The sequence below is a fragment of the Chiloscyllium punctatum genome, chromosome 49 (assembly GCF_047496795.1).
Source record: "Chiloscyllium punctatum isolate Juve2018m chromosome 49, sChiPun1.3, whole genome shotgun sequence".
NCBI lineage: Eukaryota > Metazoa > Chordata > Chondrichthyes > Orectolobiformes > Hemiscylliidae > Chiloscyllium > Chiloscyllium punctatum.
The window spans coordinates 10,075,991-10,091,004 of record NC_092787.1 but is presented as its reverse complement, the minus strand read 5'-3'; the positions used below and the strand labels follow the sequence as shown (position 1 = coordinate 10,091,004).

Below are 15,014 nucleotides of genomic sequence, written 5' to 3'. Positions count from 1 at the left end.
GTGTCACTGGACTTGAAAAGTTAATTCTGCTTTCTTTCCACGGATGCTGCCAGATCTGCTGAGTTTCTTGAGCAATTTCTGTTTTTTGTTTCATATAATATTTAGTCTTTATTGTAGATGGCGTGGAGAACAAGAGTAAGGAAATCTTCCTAAAGTTGCATAGGCCTTCAGTCCAGTCACACTTCCTGAGTGCCATTTCGGTTTCCATGTCTCAGAAAGGATATACTTACCTTGGTGACATTACAGTGTAAGTTCACTAGATTGATTCCTGAAATTAGAGGGTTGCTCTGTGATAAAAGGCTGAGTAAATTTAACCTATACCTGTTGGGGTTTAGGAGAATCTAAAAGTGATCCCATTAGTTCTCATGCACGATTCTGAACAGATTTGGCAGGTTAGACATTGAGGTTATTTCCTCTGGCTGAGGAATCTAAAGCACTGGCACACAACCTCAGAATAAAGGAATCATCTTTAAGGATTGTCAAGAGGAGAAATGTATCAATTCAGTAGGTTGTGAATGTTTTGAATCCTCTACTCAGAGTATTGGGTATTCTCCATCATTGAATATATTCAAAGCTGAGAGATTTTTGATCTTTCGAAGAATTAAAGATGATCATGAAGAAAAAAAACAGGAATTCCATTGAATTGCTGATTCGGCTTATGAAGCTATGTGGTCCACTCTTATTCTTGTTTCTTATGTTCATGTTGTTGATAACTTACTTTAAGATCAAGAGGCACTAATTAGTGTATGTCTGGTAAATTAGCTATTGATTAGATTCAAATAGACCACATCTAATACTCTTGAGGCCCCACTCTCTGACCACAACTAGAAGAGTATTGCAACAGTAGGAGTATACCTGAAAGAAATCAGGAGGGCAAAAAGGGGGCATGAGATAACTTTGGCAAATTGGGTTAAGGAGAATCCAAAAGGATTCTACAAATATGTTAAGGACAAAAGAGTAACTCGGGTAAGAATAGGGCCCCTTAAAGATCATTAAGGTCGCCTATGTATGGAGCCACAGGAGATGGGTGAGACACTAAACGAGTATTTTGCATCTGCGTTTATTGCAGAGAAGGATATGGAAGCTACAGAACTTGGGGAAACAAATAGTGATATCTTGAAAAGTGTGCATATTACAGAAGAAGAGGCACTGGACATCTTAAACACATAAAGCTATATAAATCCCTGGGACCTGATCACGTGTACCCTAGATGATGTGAGAAGCTAGGCAAGTGATTACTGGGCTGATTGCTGAGATATTTATATAATTGATAGTCGCACATGAGTTGCTGGGAGACTGGAGGTTGGCTAACGTGGTGCCACTATGTAAGAAAGGTGATATGGAAAAGCCAGGGAACTATAGACTGGTGAGCCGGACATTGGTGGTGGGTAAGTTGTTGGAGGGAATCCTGAGGGAGCAGGACTTGCATATATTTGGAAAGGCAAGGACTAGTTAGGGGCAGTCAGCATGGCCCTTTGTGCATGGGAAATCATGGCTCACTAATTTGCTTGAGATTTTTGAAGAACTGACAAAGAAAATTGATGAAGTCAGAGTGTTGGACGTGCTCTTTATGGACTTCAGTAAGGCATTCTGCATTTGGACTGGTTAGCAAGGTTAGATCACATGCAATACAGGGAGAACTAGCTATTTGGGTACAAAATTGACTCGAAGGTAGGAAATAGAGGGTGGTGGTTGAAGGTTACTTCTCTGACTTGGAGGCCTCACCTAACTCATCTAATCCTTGAGATCCACCTCTTCTGTTCCCTTGACTCTTATTCCCAGTAAACTGTTGCCTATCTAACTACCTTTGCCATCCTCTAATCTAACTGACATTTTAATGGTTCCCATTTTCTATGCACTGCACAGCACTTCTTCACATCCCACTCTTTCTACAGTTCATTCAAAAAACACCCCTACAAACACTTTGCCTATCCAAACTGCCTTTGGTTACTGATGTAGAGCAGCAATCAAATGCAGAAATTATGATGCCAGAGGCACACAGCTTTAATGCTTATGCACTGCAGGGGAAAAAAAACATCAGGAACAGGAGTATTGCATTGAACCTAATCTAGAAACAATAAAGGGAATTTAGATGAAGGATAACCATAAGTTATTCAGATTTTTTAATGTTAGTTACAATACTTGTGTTGTGCAAGTGAAGTTGCCTATTAATTCATACTTCTAAACTATGAAAATTAGATAAGTTTGCTCCAATAAGATTGTGTAGCCAGTACTGAATTATGTTTAATTCAGAATTTAAAATGTGCCTTATTGTGTGAATATACATATAAAATCTCTTTCATATCTTCCTTTGGGCCTCTAGTTGACACTTCTTCAATTAGAATGTTGTACAAAGAAATGCATTACATAGGATACTGTTTCTTAGATTTTCACACCACTGGCTTCGGGAGACACCTCATACTGGTGTCACCTCCAGGCAGCCTGCTAAGAAGCAATAATTGCTGAGAGGAATTTCTCACCTGTCATGCCATGTTCCTGTACACAGTCAAGAATTATATATTACCAACTTAATTTTGGCCTATTTCAAATTCATAATGTTTTCTTTAATTATGATATGGTTTCAAAGCTGTTTTGTTTAAAAACTAGGTTTGTATTCACCCCACTAGTCAATTTTATGTTGATGCCAAAAAATAATATTCTAGGCATTAAGATTGTTTGGAAACTTATACAAATCCTCAAAATCTTATCCAAATGTAGCGCAGTGAATCTTATACTCTAATATAAGATGGACGGCGTGGTGGCTCAGTGGTTAGCACTGCTGCCTCACAGCGTCACGGACCCAGGTCCGAATCCCATCTCAGGAGACTGCGTGGAGTTTGCACATTCTCCCAGTGGCTGCATGAGTTTCCTCTGGGTGCTCCGGTTTCCTCCCACAATCCAAAAGATGTCCAGGTCAGGTGAATTAGCCGTGCTATGGTGTTAGTTGCATTAGTCAGGGGTAAATGTAGGCTATGGGAATGGGTCTGGGTGGGTTACTCTTTGGAGGGGCAGTGTGGACTTGTTGGGCCAAATGGTCTGTTTCCGTACTGTAGGGAATCTAACCTAATCTTAACCAAACCTATGAATTGCCTGATTAGTTTGTGGGGAAAGGGAGTCAATGAATTTAGATTAACCTGTATATTCCAAATTGTATGATACAAGTGCTGCATAGATTCAAGACAGCATAGTTCTAGCCTTTTTTTAATAAACTCATCTGATTCAATTTGCGGGTTCAGAAATTGCAAATAGCATTGTGATGCATTTGGAGGTTCTTTGTGCATAAATCCAACGGTTTGTATTTTGAATGTATATGTCATTATGAACATTGGTGTAATACATGGGGGAAATATTTTCTTTATAAAAATTAGCATAATCCAAACCACTGTCTGCATGAATATGTAAAAAATAACAATCAAAACAATAAAGAAATGTATGTAAGATCAAATATCTCCAAAAACTTGAAACACATGATGAACATCCAGAAAGCTTCAAATCCATCAATATAATTGGACTGGCATTGAGAGGGAGGAGACAAGAAAAATGACTGCTTTAAAGGTATTTAAGTGGAAACATAAGTTTGGAAAGCACCTACACTTCAAGATCAATCCTATTGTAGGTAAAATCGATTTTAATTGTGCTTTTCTATATTTTTAACAGTTGTTTGAGTCACCTTTGGAAAAATAGAATCATTAAGAACCAAATATATTTTTGTAGCAGTGTATCCAACCATGAACTCATGTTTTTAAAGTGTATTTATTCTGTTCACTGGTCTACAAAGCACTATGCGCAGAGGTGTGTCATCACATAAAGAACTGCCCTCAAGATGGTGTGGAGCAGGGGTCCCCTCAGGCATAGGTTAACTGCATTCAAAAATATATTTTAGAATTCTGCAGAGTTCTGAATGGCAATATGATAATGAAGATTGTCAGATGCTTGTAGGTTTTCTACCAGTGATAAACAGTTGACCAAGGAAACATCTGCTGTATTACTTCAGCACGATCACAAAATTGTACAATAATGGCAATGTTCAGTTGTGTAGTTGTGGACTAAATACTACAGTATACATTTTTCATAGCTTAATGAATTGTACCTTTTTTCAGTAGGCAAGAAACAATGTTAAGTGTCCCAACCCCTCTATCATAAATCTGTTATGTCACTGAAAATTACAGAAACTGTAGGATTTGTAATAAATCCTTAAAAAGAAATCTGTTGATGTTGGGATCAGAAGTCTTTCTATTCCAAAGACAAAGATAAATAAATTATTTATATTTAATGTGTGTGAATCCAAGGGATCTTCCATAAATCTAGGGAGTTTGCAAAATCAAAATCAAAACATCTCACTAGCCAATTCTTTAAGACCCTCGAGTGAAATCCATTGAGACCCTGGCATTGTTAGCCTGCAGATCCATCAGTTTACTCAATACCACTTCTCTGGTGATTGTAGATTTTCTGAGTTCCTCCATTGCCTCCTTTTCCTGATTTATAGTTGCTTCAGAATGTTACTTATATCCTCTACAGTGATGTGTAAAATATTGATTTAACACATCTGTCGTCACCTGATATTCCATTATTATTTCAAGGCATTTTTTATATGACTAATGCTCACTTCAACTTTTTTTTAAAGTATTTGTTGAAATTCTTTCATCTATCCTTATTTCTAGATAGTTTTCTTTTGTCCTGTATTTTCCCCCTTTATATTTTTAGACAGTCGTTGCTGTTTGTTTTTAACATTTTGTCCAGTCTTCTGACCTGCTACTTGTATTTGCACAATTAGGTTTTTTTTAATCTTTGATTTTGATGCAACCTTTAACTTTTCTACTGGAGGTGGGGTCTGTTCTCTGAAAATATTCTTACTCTTTATGAAATGTATATTCTGAAATATTCCCTTAAATGTGTGCTACTGCAAATGAATTGACCTGTGTTGTAACCTAGTTTGTCAAGTGACTTTACACAGCCCTGCTTTCATGCCGATGTTTACGTTTTTAAAAACAGTTTAAGAACCTACACCTTACTCCCTCCAACATTGTTTTTAGTATCTAGGGTCACCTTGATTCTGAGATCAGGAATAAATCTTATCTTGTTGCACAGTAACAGGTCTAGTATAGCTTGGTTCTGGCCAGGTCTAGATTGGATCCCGAACGTGCTCTTCTAAGAAAGTATCTTGAAAAGATCTATGAAATCATCATACCTTTACCTATCTGACTTGATTTGTCCATATATAGATTAAAATCCCCCAAGATTATCACCATACCTTCTGAGAAATTGACATTATTTATTCTTTTATGCTCCACCCTCCTGTGTGATTTGTCATTAAGATGGTCTGTGTATACCACTCTCACAAGTGACGACTTGCCTTTATCACTTCCACATTGCTGGTTCCCTGAATTTGGGTGGTCTTCCTCAATTAATTAATTTACCTAGCTTCCTGTCTTTCGTAAATGTCCTGTACCCTTCAATATTCAGGTCCCTACCATGTCTTTGTACTGGCTACCAGATCATATTTGTGTTGCAGTCTCAGTTCATGTTTTAAAATGCTACATGCATTCAGTTACGAGGACTTGTATTTTTTTTGGTAACTTCCAGTCTTATCGATTGATGTACTCTTAGGATTTGTGTTTCCTGAATTGGTCTGTTTATGATTTCCTATACTAAGACCTTTCTCTTTTGCCTTCTGTCCATTCTTCAATTTACCCCACACACACACCTATTTGTTCTCATACCCCTACTATTTCGTTTTAAATCGTGTCTGTTTGCACGTTATGACGTTCAAAAGAACATCAGACAACTGTAGTTCAGGTGGAGATTGTCCCATCATTAGGAATCTGTTTCCCCAGTACTGCTGCCAATGCCACAGGAACCGGAACCTATTTGGGCCACATCAATCTTTTAGCCCCACATTCATCTAATTCACTTTGCCCTGTTTCAGTTTGCATGTGACTCTGGTAATAACCCAGAGACTGTAGCCTCTGTTTAATTTGGCACCCAGATCTTTGTACTGACTATGTAGAAGCACCTCCTTTCCTGCCTTTTTTGTTCGTGTCTATTTGGACCATGATGACCGGAGTTCCCCCTCCGACTGCAAGTTCCTCTCTGGCCCTGACTAAATGTCCTAAACCATTACACCAGGCAAGCAACACAGACTTTACTGTCCTTACTATTGTATTTAGTTATTGTTCCCCTTTCTGCTGCATTCCTTGATTGTTCTGAAATGGCATTCCTGTTCCATGAGCAATTGACCCATGCATCCTGTAAGCCTCAACTCTCTAACCAAGCTGAAATAATCTCAGTCCTGTTGCTCAATTATAAAGATTAAAGTTTCTGCCTATTGGGCTTTTTACATGCCTCCCGAGCAGTCGGACATTTCTGTGACAGAGCAAAGATCGAATCAGAGGTCCCTTTCTTAAAAGGTGCATCTACATTCTGGTACAAAGAATCCAGTTAACTTTCTTTTTCCCTGATGCAGCACAATGTCTGAGTTCAGCCATCATCAGTCATAAACTCTGAGCTGAAATTGCTCAAACTTCAAACACTTATTGCAGATGTTTTTGCTAAACTAAACAAACATCCAGGAGCACCCACATGTTACAATTATGTCACATCATTAATTCTGCCATCCTTAATGAGTTCTAATTAAAACAACTTCATTATGTTGTTGAATTATATATTTACTTTTTTAATATATCTTATTATCCTTGCCGCCAATTGGTATACTATTTTGAACCTTAGGAATAGAATAAATCTTAGTCATGTACTAGATATTCACCAAAAAAGCTGATATTTTTAGATTAGATTAGATTAGATTACTTACAGTGTGGAAACAGGCCCTTCGGCCCAACAAGTCCACACCGCCCCGCCGAAGCGTAACCCACCCATACCCCTACCCTTACATCTATATCTACCCCTTACCTAACACTACGGGCAATTTAGCATGGCCAATTCACCTGACCTGCACATCTTTGGACTGTGGGAGGAAACCGGAGCACCCGGAGGAAACCCACACAGACACGGGGAGAACGTGCAAACTCCACACAGTCAGTCGCCTGAGGCGGGAATTGAACCCGGGTCTCTGGCGCTGTGAGGCAGCAGTGCTAACCACTGTGCCACCGTGCCGCCCATATCTTCTCCTGTATACTGTAAGAACTAAGTCCAGTAGTCTGAAAATGTTTGAAAAGCAAAGGACCATCTCTTTCTCTTCCCTTAATCACTCAAAAACTTCAGCACTCAATATCGTAGCATGTCAAGAATGGGTTGCTTAAAAATACATTTTTGTATAAGGGGGCGAGTTGGCATAGTAACCTGGTTGAACACTCTAAGCTGCTGAGATTTTAGCCTCTCTGGAGGCATGGATTTGTATATCATTGATGCCAAAGCTTTAAATAGTCCAGCTTTAAGGCACTGCAGCAGCAGCTTTTGGATGAGGTAAATGCCAACTCAAATTGAATGAGAAGGAGTATGTGATTTTCAGTGTTGTGCCCTTTGGGGTTCATTCAGCGAAACTGCCTGCCCATCTTCCACAGCTATGTTCTCACTTGGGTGTTCACAGAGAAGGAACATGCAGAGTACACTGATTTGCTTGAGATCTTCCATGACTGATGGGCACTACAGGGGCTGGCATGCCTAAATGACATTTTAACTGAATTTGTTGGGTTTATTTTTAAAGTTGTTTCTTGTTACTGCACCCCTTTACGGGGTGTATTTGTTCATTATTTTAAAAAGACTACAAGCTGACGCTTAGTGGGTACCACTCTTTTCTGTGTCTCATAAGGTTGTGGGATCATGTCCCAGTCTAGGACTTGAACAGAAAAAATTATAAAAGGGGATTGCTGAGATTCTGGGTAGCAGGGGGTGAGATCTGTAATGCTGCATTCTATCACTACACCGACATTCAAGAACATTTCTGCCTGGTTTTATACTACTACAGCTAGTTTGAATCTTATTTAACACTTGATAAAGATGCAAAGAACAATTTTTTACAAGCTGCTGGCACATCCATGTCACACAGTGAGATTCTTCTTGCTCCTAGATTTGCTGCTGATTCAAAAATCCTGCAAAAGGTATCATCATCCCTCACATCCATTCCCATTACATACCTTCAAGTATATAATTTTCCCTGTGAGGTAGCTGAAGGAAGTTCAGAAATGTTTTGAGGAACAGAATTTACATCACCTCTGGGAAGGAAAGCAATCTGACGTTTCAGATTTAGGTGCTGACATATTATAAGGTAAGAAAGAAGAGCACCAGACTATCATCATAAGCTTGCAGCAAGTCCCTGCTAGATATTGAATCCTTATTTAGCTTTTCTCTTTGTTTTGAAATCTTTCTTGACTGTCATGGGCTCTGTTTCTGAAAAAATAAAAACTGAGAAAATGCTTTTTTCTCTCTTGAAACACAATGAGTAGATCATATGGGAGTGTTTCTGGGTTAGTGGTGCTGGAAGAGCACAGCAGTTTAGACAGCATCTAAGGAGCAGCGAAATCAACGGTGCGGGCAAAAGCCCTTCATCAGGAATAAAGGCAGAGAGCCTGAAGCGTGGAGAGATAAGCTAGAGGTGGGTGGGGGTAGGGAGAAAGTAGCATAGAGTACAATAGGTTAGTGGGGGAGGGGATGAAGGTGATAGGTCAGGGAGGAGAGGGTGGAGTGGATAGGTGGAAAAGGAAATAGGCAGGTAGGACAAGTCATGGGGACAGTGCTGAGCTGAAAGTTTGGAACTCGGGTGAGGTGGGGGAAGGGGAAATGAGGAAACTGTTGAAGTCTACATTGATGCCCTGGGGTTGAAGTGTTCCGAAGCAGAAGATGATGCGTTCTTCCTCCAGGCGTCTGGTGGTGAGGGAGCAGTGGTGAAGGAGGCCCAGGACCTCCATGTCCTCGGCAGAGTGGGAAGGGGAGTTGAAATGTTGGGCCACAGAGCGGTGTGGTTGATTGGTGCGGGTGTCCCGGAGATGTTCCCAAAAGCGCTCTGCTAGGAGGCGCCCAGTCTCCCCAATGTAGAGGAAACCGCATCGCGAGCAATGGATACAATAAATGATATTAGTGGATGTGCAGGTAAAACTTTGATGGATGTGGAAGGCTCCTTTAGGGCCTTGGATAGAGCTGAGGGAGGAGGTGTGGGCGCAGGTTTTACAGTTCCTGCGGTGGCAGGGGAAAGTGCCAGAATGGGAGGGTGGGTCGTAGGGGGGCGTGGACCTGACCAGGTAGTCACGGAAGGAACGGTCTTTGCGGAACGTGGAAAGGGGTGGGGAGGAAAATATATCCCTGGTGGTGGCGTCTTTTTGGAGGTGACGGAAATGTCGGCGGATGATTTGGTTTATGCGAAGGTTGGTAAGGTGGAAGGTGAGCACCAGGGGCGTTCTGTCCTTGTTAGTTGGAGGGGTGGGATCTGAGGGTGGAGGTGCGGAATGTAGACGAGATGCGTTGGAGGGCATCTTTAACCACGTGGGAAGGGAAATTGCGGTCTCTAAAAAAGGAGGCCATCTGGTGTGTTCTGTGGTGGAACTGGTCCTCCTGGGAGCAGATACGGTGGAGGAATTGGGAATACGGGATGGCATTTTTGCAATAGATCAGGTGGGAAGAGGTGTAATCCAGGTAGCTGTGGGAGTCGGTGGGTTTGTAAAAAATGTCAGTGTCAAGTTGGTCATCATTAATGGAGATGGAGAGGTCCAGGAAGGGGAGGGAGGTGTCAGAGATGGTTCAGGTAAATTTAAGGTCAGGGTGTGATAACTAATGCATGGTAAAAATTATGCTGTGAGCTTTTAGGGGGCAAATATAGATTATGAATCAATGGACAAAGATTTCCAGATCAAAATTGGAATCCCCTGATGGGGATTATTTGTAAATAATTCAATTCAAACACTTGAAAAGAAGTTTGCTGTAAGTGCAGGACAGTGTCATCAAGTAAAGTATAATTGACTCCTCTTACCTTAGCCAGACTCAGTCAGATCATTAATTTTGTGTTAGTGCTGACCACTCATGAGCTGATAGCATTGCTTGTCTGTGTGCTTGCTGTTGTACTCTCAGGGTTGATGTGCTTGAGTACAAACAAAACAGCCCTCTGGTGTCTGAGATATGATCATCTTCAGCTGGAGAATTTGGGACTTGGTCTCTTGTAATCGAACTCATAGAACTTCTCAAACATTGCTTGCTTACCAGTCAAACTCTGCTTTTGCTTTAATGATTGTCTGTTTAGTGAATTTTAAGCTGCTTACAGGCCTTTAAATTGGTAGCAGGTTTCTGATTCTCACAGCTTCGCAATATGTTGCCGTTCAAAGGTTGCCATACAGTGAGAAGCTTGCCTCAATTAAAATCAGGCTGATCCCAAAAATCACAGTGTACTAGTAGAAATGGCACTCTGTAGAAAATCCGGAGTGCCTCCAGGTGCATATGGTGTTTTAGATGGCTGGTCGTGCATGTCTTAATGCTTGACTGTCTGAGTACAGCAGCTTTTTTTTCTTGTTTTACACAGCACTCTTTTGCTTTCATATTTATTGATTTGCCTATAATCTGGCAATTCTTATAAGTGATACATCTGGGATGTGACCAATTTCCTCAGACATTAGCAAGCTAACCATCTCAATCACTCTAGCTAGTCCAGACTAAGGTTTTATTAGCCATGAAATAAATACTCAAAATCAGTTGAAGGTATCAGCCTTAAAATTTAATGACTATGAAGACCCAGCAGTACATAAAACTGTTCGGGTTTTAAGCTGCCAAATCTTTTCAGTGAACCAACTGATGCTAAGCCAAAGGGCTTTTTGTATTTTGATTTTTACATTAACCTTCCATTAAAAATTATCACAGCTATCATCACAAAGTATCGTAGCCAATAAATTAGCATTTTATGAGACATGTAAAACAAGTATTTACGATTTGCTAATGTGACTGTCTTTCATGGTGAACTGACTTCTCTGTCAACTTTATTCACTGTTCATCACCTTTTTAGGTTTGTTCTCTGATTAGAATGGAAGCTTTACCACCAAAAATGTTGACATTTATTATATAAATGGGAAGAAGCTCAAACAAAGTGAGTTTCTTTTTCCAATTGAAAAATGAAATTGAAAACAATATTTTCAAAAATATTTCTAGTTTTAAGTTACATCTGATAAAATTGATTTCTGAAGCCCTTGCTTTTCTGAAGTGTAAATTATTCTTTATTATACAAGAAAATGGAAATTATACCTTTCTGTACTTGGCTGTTTTCGCACTAGGACTTGATTTGTACTTGTCAACAAAATGTAAGTATATATTCATCAGAGTTCTCTAGCTCTGCTAAAATACAAACAAAGTAATGTTATGTATCTTGGAGTTTAATTGACCAGGATTTTTTTTATTATAAGCGTAGCATGCTTTGTTTGATAAATGTCATATTCCAAATATTTTCTTTGCTACAAAGTGTTCTAAATTATCCTTCTTTATTATAAATTAATATTTAAGATCAAATAGACAACTACCACCCCAGTAAGACTTTTGTGATTAAATTGTATTTCACAGTGTTACAAATCAGTCAAAATGTTAACAAATTATTAAATTATCCATTAAAGTCTGAAATAGATATACAAAACAATGAAAACCCAACTAATGTAGTTATTAAAAGTGGTTTCTAGAAACAGTGAAGTGGTAAACTGTGTGCTCTATTAGGACTATCTGTGATACTAACTTAGAGGTCCAATAGTTGACCCAATGTGTGATTGAATAGTCTGTTATTTATCACAAGAGTGCTCAGCCTCTGACTGGGCAATTTTTTGACCTACCAAAAAGAATAATCAGATGGTCCTATTATTATTGAAATTGATTTCATGAGGAACCCATATCAGATCTTGTATTACCCCTGATTATTCTACAGATGCTTGAGAATTATCTTTGGGGTATTATTAGCTGGATGGCCAGTTTGTGATGTAGAGTGATGCCAACATGTGGGTTTAATTCTTTATCGGCTGATGTTACCATGAGGGGCACTCCTTCTCATTCTCTCTCCTTGCAGTGAGGCATGGTGGCCATCAGTTCTTTCTCTCTCCGCTGAAAGAGCACACCAGTGGTCAGCCAGGACTTTGCCTTTACCTTTACCTCTAATAAATTAATATTTCAAATCCTTAAATGTTTGTCAATTAATTTTTGTCTCTTATCCATCAAATATGCTGAAATAATTGATGTTTGGTTTGTTTTTAGATTAACTATATTTTGGAATCTAGAGCAAGTTCAGCACGAGCAGACTACCAAGCTCAAAAACAAAGAAAACTTAGCAGAAGAACAAGTTTCAGCTTTCAGAAGGACAAAAAATCAGGACAGTAGCATCAGCCTCAATGTAAACTGTCCACAGATGATGCCGCTGAGGAAGATCTCCACAAGTTTCTGAGATGGGAGATAAAACTATGAAGCTGTACTTCTTCAGGCTGCCTAGAAAAGAACAAAGAAAACCGATAAAACTTTGGAGACCATCAGATCTCTCGCTATTAGAGGTGTTCAAAAGGGTCTGAAGCTTTCTGTTTGGGATGCAGACTCCCCTCCCAAAGCAGTCCTATCAGAGGAAAAAAAAAGTGGCTAATTTGGTTCCCTATGCTTTGGTTCATGGGAGGGTCCACATATATAATCACCTATGGAATATGGATACAATGAATTGCACTGTCTGACAAATGACTTTACATGTGTCATAGCTTGTCACATGATCAAGTTGAAAGTTAATCATGTGGGACAAAAGCCCTAAAATTTCATTTGATTCTTGTAAAAACAATAACTGGACAAACAGTTTAACAGCTTTTTCTTAATGGCTGAATAATACATTTTTTATGGCCTGCGAAGGAACTAAACATTAGTTTTTACTGTGATCTGTAAATGTTCTTGCATTGTACCTGCTAACTGTAATATAACGACAAAGCACTGTGTAAGAAATAGCTGGTATTATTTCAGACTGTCATTTAAGGACAGAATGAGAATGTATAATATGTTTAAAACATTTTTCTTTCTGGCAAAATGTACAAAAATCTGCTGTTTCCAAAAAACTATAATATTTTTAGTTTGAATATTCTTTATCAACCAATTTTTAAATGGCTTCAAATTGTCAACATTCATATCAACATGACAGTAAAGCCATAAGTTTAGAAGAATTTTGTATTTAAAGATTTCTTCCAGAACTGCTGCTGATTCAGACAATTGAACTTTTTCACTTCTGGTGATCTGGATGGAAATTCATTCTATAAAATGAAGATGATTTCCACGTCAGCCAATTCCACTAGCACAATGTGGATCTCCACTGAGTTTAATAAATTCAACCACTTTTCACATCTCTGTAGTATTTCATGACTTTAAGATTTTTATAATTTAAACAAAGGGTTAAAGGTCAGGATATTGCTGCTTCTGGAGTCGTGCGCGTAGTTCTGGTCACCCTATTACAGGAAGGATGTTATTAAACTGGAGAGGGTTCAGAAAAGATTTACCAGATGTTGCTGGAAATGGAGGGTTTGAGGTATAAAAACTGATTGGAAAGACTTGGACCTTTTTCACTGGAGCATAAGAGGTTAAAGGGTGAGCTTATTGAGATTTATAAAGTCATGAGGAGTATGGATTAGGTGAATGACATGGGTCTTTTCCCCAGGATGGGGAGAGTTTAAAACTAGGGGATTTTCTTTTAAGGTGAAGGAGAAAGATTCAGAAAGGACATGGGCAAGTGGTTAGTGTGTGAAATGAACTGCCAGAGGGGGGTGGTGGATGCAGTTACAACATTTAAATGAAACTTGGATAACTTTGTGAATAGGAAAGGTTTTGAGGGATATGGGCCAAGTGCAGGCAGCTGGGACTAGTTTAGTTCAGGAACATGGTCCGTGTGGAATGTTTGGACTGAAGAGCCTATTTCCATTGCTGTATGACTATGACTCAAAGAGAAAACTGGTTTTGTCTTGCTTCACACTTACTTGAGGAAATATGTCCTTAAAGTTAAGTTTGGGCAAGGTTGAAGAGCCATCCTATTCAGTCCCTGCTTAAATATCCACATCTTTGCATCCAAACCCCTCCATTCACTTCTAGTTTCCTCAGACTAAACTGGATGATACCCAACCATGTTCAGTGTTGAGGTAAATTTCCACCACCTTGCTAAACAGCACAACTAATCAAACTTTATCACCTTCAGAATCAATCTCAACGACCATCTTGCTGACTCTCAAGTTCCCTTCACAAACTGAAACTCATCATTGTGGGCTTTCAATTCAGTGATGGGATTCTCAATTCAAGCCTCCAAACTGCCTCTCCCATTGGATATATTCTGGTTTTCAGCTTGCATTCTAAGAGCCAGGTCTCCAGAATTCCAGGATTATCAAGGGTCCAATCTGAATTTCACCTTCCTTCCTGAATTAGTCATCCTCAGATTACATAACTGCTATACTATCATAACTAATAATAATACTTTATTATGCAGCACAATATGGGTCAAGTTCAAATATTTGTGGGTTTTATGAATATTTGATATTATTCTGGCATGGGATGTTGGTGATTGTTTGTTATTTGTTTTTAATTGATGATTTCAGTGTGTCTAGGACAGATCAGGCAAGAATGACAGATTTCCTTCTCTAAGTGGCAGTAATGTCCCTAAACAATAATTAATATGGTAACCATCGTAACAGTTATCAAGACCAGCTTTATGGGTATTTAAGTATTTCAGCATAATCTACCATACTTGCCCTCAGTCAAGTACATCCCAACATGTTTCATGTTCAGTCTAAAGTGCTTCCCAACATGTTTCATGTTCAGTCTAAAGTGCTTCACAACATGTCAATATTATTTCAATTTTACTTAAATACAAAGGAAAAAAAATCATTAAGATTTTCCGAAGAAAGATTTGGTTGCTAATTGATGGTTTCTTAAAACTTGCAGTGCGAATTGTTTTTATAGGACATCATTGTTTTAAAGGACTATAAAAGCTTTAATTTACTAACCTTCCAATTATGTGCCTTATCATGTCTTCCTTCATGCTAATGCTTATTTAATGATAAATGTTGTATCAACACTTAATTTGAAGTCAATTTCAGAGAAAA

At 38.9% G+C, this 15,014-nt stretch overlaps 1 protein-coding gene across 6 annotated transcripts in view; it reads left to right on the top strand.

The window, feature by feature from the left end:
• mapkap1 (MAPK associated protein 1) overlaps window positions 1–13,271 on the top strand; it is a 326,447-nt gene extending 313,176 nt beyond the window's left edge. For all 6 annotated transcript variants that reach the window (XM_072565771.1, XM_072565772.1, XM_072565770.1 and 3 more), the window contains one exon: window positions 12,160–13,271. In XM_072565771.1, the coding sequence (XP_072421872.1) occupies window positions 12,160–12,282 (123 nt within the window). In that variant the 3' untranslated portion in view covers window positions 12,283–13,271. The remainder of the gene's footprint in view (window positions 1–12,159) is intronic.
• Window positions 13,272–15,014: the final 1,743 nt, after the last annotated feature.